Genomic DNA, 8,387 nt, shown 5'->3' on the forward strand with positions numbered 1-8,387 from the left:
TCATAATCCAAAATAATGGACAAACTAGAAGTAGTTTTCTGTAATCAAACAAACAAACAGGTAATTAAATGCTTTAAATAAATAATTTTGACTTGATGGTGGTGCTAGATAAAAAAATTTAAGTTTTGCAAAAGTTATTCCAATTCATCTTAAGGGAACAGAAATGTTTGTACCAAATTTCATGGCAATCCATTTAACAGCAGTCAAGACATTTCACTAAAAACCACAAATGTCAACATGCTGGTGACACCGCATGAAAAGTTGGTGGATCACCAAACTCATAAGGGTTCACCCTCTGGGGACCATGAATGTCTGCACAACATTTCATCAAAGTCCATCTAATAGTTGCTGAGATATTTTGGTGTGCACCAGTGGTGGATCAAAATTGCTATCCCTATTTTTCCAATAGTCCTATATCATGAGCTGCTTTGACCCAACGCATACTATCAAAGATCTTTTAGGTTGAAGCATTTGCTCTGCTGCTCTTGTTGAGTCTAATAAACAAATGTACACAGTAGGCTTGTCAGAGAGCAAACATACATTTGCTCGACAGTATTTTTCATGAGGTACAACCATTAGGGCTACTTTAGGGCTCTGGAATCAATATGGTACAAACTCACACACACTCCCAAACACATAAGAGGCCATCTTCATGAATAATGAATCAGACTGCTGACCCATCTGTCTGTCGATTAAAACCCTCAACAACACACTGAAACAGTGCTGCTTAAATAAATACATCCTGTAGCTGCTGATGTACGTCACAAAAAAAATCTATTTGAAACAGTGCTTTTTTTTAAACGAAAATTTGATCCTGGATGAACACAAGACAATTGATTTCCTCTACTGGACACATGCACACATGCACACAAGTAACTCTGGTATGTGTTAAGTCTACATTAAATTTTTTTTTAATTAATTACACAACAGCAAAAGTAACCACATTCTACCACACAGAGCTCAACAGAGGGTTGCCTCTTATGTATTACCATCTCATTAGTTATAGTTATCTCAAAAACAAAATACCTGGTGATTTTTGAAAAATCCAGAAGATCTTTAATAACACATACTGCTGTTAAGAATCTTTTCCAGAATCTTTAACTATACCTAATAGGAAAAATATATTCCCATTTCCCAAACTGGGACTCCTGGATGTCCTAATCCAAATAAAGATGGTAGCTGGAAATGACATATTTTCTTACTTGCTTTACAGAAAGTGAACCAAAATGTAAAGTTGTATTATCCATCATATTTCTCTATATTGAGGTTACTTGGTATTATATTTTCATAGAAATATAGCTACCATCTAACAGGACAGGAAACAGTCACAACTTGAGAAGTGGGTTAACAATCTTGCAGCTGACGTGGGTTTTCAAAGACCCACAGGTATTTATTATTCAGGTCTGTGACTCAAATGTAAAGTTAATACCTGAGAGGTAGAAACTGTGGCTACAGCACAAGGTAAACCAGCAGCATCAGATTACAGACAGTTTGGTTCACTCTGTGTCCCTGCAGCCTTCCCAGTGTCACCTTCCTGCAGCCTGAAAAACTTGCACAAGAGCATGGTGAGCTTGACGTTGCACAAATCCACAGACTCTTTCTCTCTCTCTCTTTTTTTAAATAATCCCCTCCATGTTTGCCCTATGTGAGAGCAGATAATCCTCAAACAGTCGGACAGCTGTCATGTCAGAAACGTGCAGGACAACCTGCCACGAGTGATCTGAGTGACAGTGATGTAACAGTAAAGAGAAGACTGGAAATACAAACAGGTCTTTTTAAGCTATTGTTTAAAAAGTCATTATGCTCTGCTGTGTAAATGACCCGACCCTGCACTGAAAGGAAACAGCAGGAGCTGGTTTGTTAGGGGGAAGGTGGTGGTCTTAAGGCGGTCAGTATATGACAATAACAGTGAGGTTCTGTGGTCACGTGCAGACTCTCCAGTTAGATAAGAGCATTTTAGCATTTCCTAAACCATTGTCAGGACGAGTACAGTAATCATCTCTGACATCCACCAGCAGAGTGTTTCCTAAAGCCTGTGCACTCAAATATGGCAGATTTGTTTGAATCAGTTTGGTTGCTGCCTTGAGTGCATCACCAAGAGCACCAAGTGAATCTTAAAATCCATCAACATTTCATCCTTTCATTTCGCAATATCAAAAGATTAGAGTTGATTACAACAAAGTGTCAGATGATGAATCAACTTTAAATAAATATAAATATCCACCCCGCTTGACGAAGAGGGCTGATGATGATCAGAATTTAATGCAAAATAAAAAGAAGGTACAGAGAGGAATCAAACGTTCAACAGAAAATGAATCTGCAACTATTTTGATAACCAATTAATCCATTTTTAAACATGTCAAAAGCTTCTGAAATATTTTTCTCAGTTTTACGACATTGTAAACTAAATATTTTGGAGTTTTAAACTGTTGGTCAGACAAGAACAAGAAAGACGTCACTTTAAGCTCTGGGAAATTTTTATGAGCAATCTTTTTCATTTTATAGACGATTAATCACGACAATACTTAGGGAGAATAATCAGGAATGAAAACCATCTGTATATTGCAGCCATAAAGCAGAATTTAAGCCGCCCACATTTGTAATGGCTCCGATTAGTACGACCACTTGCTTATCAGGGTAAAGTAAGCTAATGATAAGCAGAATGACAGACTGAGTCTGTTTGTTAACTTTATGTCTCTTTTCTACTGTTACACTACATTTTAACATTATCCCGTAATTTTGGTAGATTGGTCCCAGTTCAGCAAAGGTTACATACTGTGAATTGAATTACTGAACTGCATTTTTACGAAGAACGCAATGAAAACATTATTCCTAAAGATGGAGGATTTATGATGACAATATTTTACATTTAAATGTATTCAACAGGTTTCTAGATTAAATTAGTTGTCTAAGAATCCTTACAGAGACAGTATAAGTCTGTAGCAACAGGTTCATTGACAGTTTGAGAACAGTTGGCACCAAACAACCTCGGCCCTGCTGGGCAGAAAGGCAGGCCTTCATTAGGTTCACTGAGGAGTGAACCACATGGGGCCCCTGGGGGCTTTGTTTTGGAGGTATAGTCATGTATGAGACAATATTTAGTGGCAACATCAGGTTTTACACCCCCACCACCTTCAGGCACAATGTGTGGTAGACTCTGACAGTGAAGCAACAGAGATCTCATTCACCTTTAGGCTGTTTATAACTTGAATCAGGGATATAATCCAGCATAAAGGCAAATAGGAATACATGGAACTCACAAAGTTTTAGATGCTGCTAGGAGACACATTTTTTGTCTTTTATTTTGCCTTAAATAAGAGGATTTCCTCCATATATATATACTTTGAAGTTTTAATGGTAAATTTTCACAATTTATTTACGTTTTGTAGACTAAACTATTCCCGACAGTCATGCTCTCTGAGGCTGTACTTAGACCCAGTGGTGCGTTGAGCTAAATGCTAACGTCAGCATGCTAACACGCTCACAATGACATTGATAACTCATTGACTGTTTAGCAGGTATAATGTTTAATAGATGTTATAATGCTAACATCTGATAATTAGCAAAAAACAGAGGACAGCTAAGGCTGATGGGAATGTGATTAGTTTTGCAGATATTTGGTCATAAACCAAAGCAGTCTACGATTTATCATTTTGATCTGAGAGTGGGGCTACATGAAAAGACAAGGGATCACCAAAGTCAGAAGACTTCATCCTCTGGGAACCATTAATGTTTGCAACAAATAACATGGCAATAAATCTAATAGTTGTTGAGACATTTGCACTAACGTGGTGGATCGACCAACACTGGCATTGAGCCGTGCTGCTAGCAGGCCTAAAAAAAGTCAAATATTCTCTGGTTCCAGCTTCTCAAATGTGAATATCTTTGAATGAATATAAAGACAAATTGATAATATTGAAACATTTATTAAATCACAGACCTCAAAATTGATCGTAAAGCCTTAGGTTATTGGCATCTTGTGTTGTATTTAGCATTCTGTACACACCTACAGTACACACAACACTCTGACATGGTTACACAATGACTTGCCACCCTGTAATTGGTTTCTTCACCTCAGTGTGGAGTAACACAAACTCGTCACATTCAATGGTCCAAACACTGCTGGAGAGCTGTATGTACTCTATCTGGGCATCAGGAACAGTTGGGCTTCTTCGTATCAGCCAACGCCTTTGACTCATTTGCATCAAAGTGAAAAAACATCAAAACCACATAATATAATAGATAATAGATGTTCAAATTTTCCATTTCTACTGAGCACTTTAAAAAAACTTCTCATCCATTTTGGCTTAACATTTCCAAATCCCCAAAATCCAATCGTTCAATGATCCTGTGAAAGCGCCACATCAGCTATTAAATGGACCCAAAGATGTTCAGTGTGCTATCACAGAAGACAGCAAATATTTCCATTTGAGAACCTGGAACCAACACATTTACGGTAGGCCTATTTTTGATTATAAAATGACAAAACAATTAATTGATTCTCACAATTGACAGATAATTGGGTTTCTGCTCTAGTGAACCATCCCTTGAGATTAAAAACACTACACTTGCAGTACAGAGTGCATTTTTAAAAGTAAATACCAACAGGCGTCTGAGGTAATTGAGGCACACTGTTTGTCCATAATACAGGTTATACCTTGTGTTATTTGGCAATAACTTTATTGCACAACAACAGTATATTGCAGAGACATATGGGCCAATAAGGCCCTCAGGCTCAAGGGCATATTTGCTCAAAAGCACGGCTTCAATTCACAGCAGTAATTACAGAAGGTAGGACTTTGATACCTGTAACCGGTTGTAGACCATCTCAGAAACCTGAACTCAACTCTAGATACTGGTTTGACGTAGGTGACAGTGAGATGTCGTTCAACATAAACAGTAAATAAGTTAGTAGAAAAACTACATAGCAAACAGCACAAGTCAAAAAGAAAGTGGGAGAATCTCCGGTATGTGTTAACAGTTGGTGTGATAACATGCCAGAGATAACATTCAGCATTGTATGGCCCAACCTAAAGTTGAACAACAGATTTCACTAGAGAGAGGTAAAATGAAGAGTATTAAAATACTACAAACTATTTATTAAAAAACTGTATGAGGGCATGAAAATGTGTTATTTCACCCCAGTTTCAAGCCCACCGAGGTTTATTTTTAGCTGCAGGAGTTTTCTGTTTCCCACAAGTGAAGATATGTGTTGCAGACTCATTAGTCTAATGCTCATTTTGGCAGGAGTTTGCCATTAGGTAGATGACAGGCCTACTTAGACAGATCTAGAGCTGGCATGACACCTTTTTACACAACTCCAAAAGTCCTGACTCATGTTGCCACACATGAACTCAGCATATTACTGCCTTTCACAGCCTGAAACACCAGTCAGGTTGGTGAATGAGACGCTGGTAATTACGACACGCAGGTCACTTAGATTAGCGATACTCATGCAGGGCCTGCATATACATTTGCATCTTACTCTAACCCTTACTACGTGTTTGTCCAAGTAATCTATCAAACATGTCTCCAAAGTGTAGTAACTGGGACATAGAAGAGGGCAGTAAACAAGTGTTTAAGAATGAGTAAAATGTTAAATCTTAACCAAGACATGTCTTTTGATCTTTAAAGGAATAGTTAAACTTTTGGAAAAAGCCATAATTCGACTTGTTAACCGAGAGTTAGATGAGAAGATTGATAACTCAATCTAACTATTTAACTCTCAGAAAGAAAGTGAATTAGTGTATTTTCCTAAATGTTGAGCTCTGTCAGAACTACACAACTTTCTGTTCCATCCTGAGCCAATTGTAGTAACTGACTTCACTGTATCAGTGATTATTATGGATGACTTAAATGGAAAGAGAAAACACATTTCTGATAAATCAAGCTAGCTAGACTATCTGTGGAATCTGAGTTTTCTGCGGCACGACTAAGACAACCTTTGAACGTACACATGTTCCACCAAAACCAGTTCCTTCCCGTGGCTCCATCCGGCACTTAGCACCGCCCAAGACGATTGTGACTGGTTTTAAAAAATGCCAATAAACCAGATCACGTTTTTGTCCAATCCCGGAATGCTGTGTGGACTAGCTAGACCCTCCTCCACAGCGCTGTGAGGAAGTTCTGGCAATGTGAGACTATTTTGGCAGCAACATTTTATAAAACCATTACACAATATGGCCATTTTGATCCATAAATAATAGTACTGAATTATTGACAAGACCAATATTAAACTGTTGTTGGTGGGGTAAAACAAGACATTTGAAGATTTCTCCTCGGAAATTGTACTGGCCATTCTTATAGCTAATCGACTCGTCTTTTCGGTGCTACATAGGAATTTTGTGTGTAGTTTCAGTAGTTTCCAGTAAACAACCAACATTTTTGTCAATCTGCTGTACATTTTTACAGATTGTGTAAACAGAACTATGGGGAAGCGATTCAGGCATCACCCAAACACAATAAAGAATATGTTTTATTTAGAACTGAAACAATTCATTGATAAATCAAGTTGTCAATCAACAGAAACTTAATCAGCACAGTTTCAGTCATTTGCAACTTCTCAAATGTGAGGATTCTGTAGGCTACTTCTCCTTGCCTTATATGACAGTAAAGTGAATATATTTAGATTTTGTACTGTTGCTCTTATATAACAAGACATTTGCGGTTAATACATTGGGCTCTGGGAAACAATGATGAGCTTTTTCCAACAGTTTTCTAGCGTTTTTATAGCCAAAACAAGTAATCCAATAATCAATAGTTTTATTTAACACGGAGTGTGGGAAAAGTTCATTTAAATGTAATTTTAAACAGTTTCAGTAGAAACAGCTGTGCACTTCTGTATCAGATCATAAACAACTATCCTATCTATGCAGAGGGGGAGACTGTCTACAAGTAAAAAATAAAAAAACATTAAGCTCATTGCACTGTGTGACATATTGATACAAAGACATGCAGTTAACCTACTTGATGCCACAAAACGATCAGCGCGCGCACGCACGCACGCACGCACACACACACACACACACACACACACACACACACACACACACACACACACACACACACACACACGGTTTAAAATTAGCACCATTGTACCAGTAGTGTTGTGGTTTTCTGCCCGCCGGGTAGAGGAGGCTGTGGAGCCGCATGGCAGGGCTCCACGCTGCAAGTGTAAAGCCTAAAATAAAACTGCCCGACTCCAAGTAGCACAATGCGTTTAATACTGTAGGGTAGTGCTATAAGCATGCCTGCATCATGACAAGCGGCCACTAACATGCTACTGGAGTTTAGACGAAAGGAAACTCACCTTTGAGACGGTCATATGGTGCGAGAGGCGTCGGCAGGTGGTGGTAGTTTTCCCTGGAGAGGACTGGGCGAAGGGCTGCGGTGGTGGCGGAGCTGCCGTGTGGAGACGAGTCGTGTTAACGTTATATCACCGGTGGTTGTTGCATGGTGGTCATTTAAAAGTCAGGATGCCCGACTCGACCTTGAGAGTCCCCAAACATCAAATAAAAAATAAAAGCTCACAGACAGAGCATGTGCCTCCTGAACACACCGCACCAGTCACCATGGGAAAAAAAAAAGAAAACAAGAGCCGGAGGAGGGCGGAGGATGAGGAGAGATGCGAGCACAGGATGCGACGAGAGGAGGGAGGAGAAGGAGGAGGGAGGGGCAACTATAACAGATTTCCCAAAATAAAATAATGCACTACCGGTCAAAAGTTTGGGGTCACTTAGAAATTTCCAATCTGATATCATTTTAAAAGGCTAACTGAGGGTTCTAACATTGGAGAACCCTTTTGCAATTATGTAAGCACATAATGTAATCTGAAAACTGCTGCCCTGGTTAAAAAAAACAATGCAACTGATCTCAGCTGGTATTCTGTCTGTAATGGAGTGGAATGGAAATTTCTAAGTGACCCCAAACTTTTGACCGGTAGTGTAGCTAAACTCCCCATTCTTCCCATTATTTCATGTAGAATTGAGGGCAAAGAAAATGTCCTTTGTAAACTCTTTATTATATTTCTTGCATGCATTTTCCATAATTGTTTTTAATCATGTATGTGTGAACTATACAGAGGGGTTCTCCCACAATTACTCACATTTTGTTCCTTTAAAGTAAAAACACGATTGGGTTGACTCATCGTTTCAATATAATACATCTTAAGTGTTTCTTTAGCAGTTTCGGTAGTGTCTTAGTGAATTAAATACACATTTTTGTTAATCTACATTTTTAGAGAACTACCTCTAAAAGTATTAGTATATCTAATGTGAGATGTGAGGAAGTCTCCAAACAAGCTACTGGAGAATTCCTTTTTGATCAGTTTATATTTTTTTATTTCATTTTACAGTCAGGTTCTAATATCTTTCTTGTATACCCACAGA

General features: G+C 38.5%; 1 protein-coding gene across 1 annotated transcript in view; it reads right to left on the reverse strand.

The window, feature by feature from the left end:
* Nucleotides 1-7,613, reverse strand: part of coro2aa (coronin 2Aa) — a 36,838-nt gene extending 29,225 nt beyond the window's left edge. The window contains exon 1 of the mRNA XM_039808888.1: nucleotides 7,310-7,613. Coding sequence (XP_039664822.1) covers nucleotides 7,310-7,324 — 15 coding nt within the window. The 5' untranslated portion in view covers nucleotides 7,325-7,613. The remainder of the gene's footprint in view (nucleotides 1-7,309) is intronic.
* Nucleotides 7,614-8,387: the final 774 nt, after the last annotated feature.

The sequence above is a fragment of the Perca fluviatilis genome, chromosome 1, assembly GCF_010015445.1.
Source record: "Perca fluviatilis chromosome 1, GENO_Pfluv_1.0, whole genome shotgun sequence".
Taxonomy (NCBI): Eukaryota; Metazoa; Chordata; class Actinopteri; order Perciformes; family Percidae; genus Perca; species Perca fluviatilis.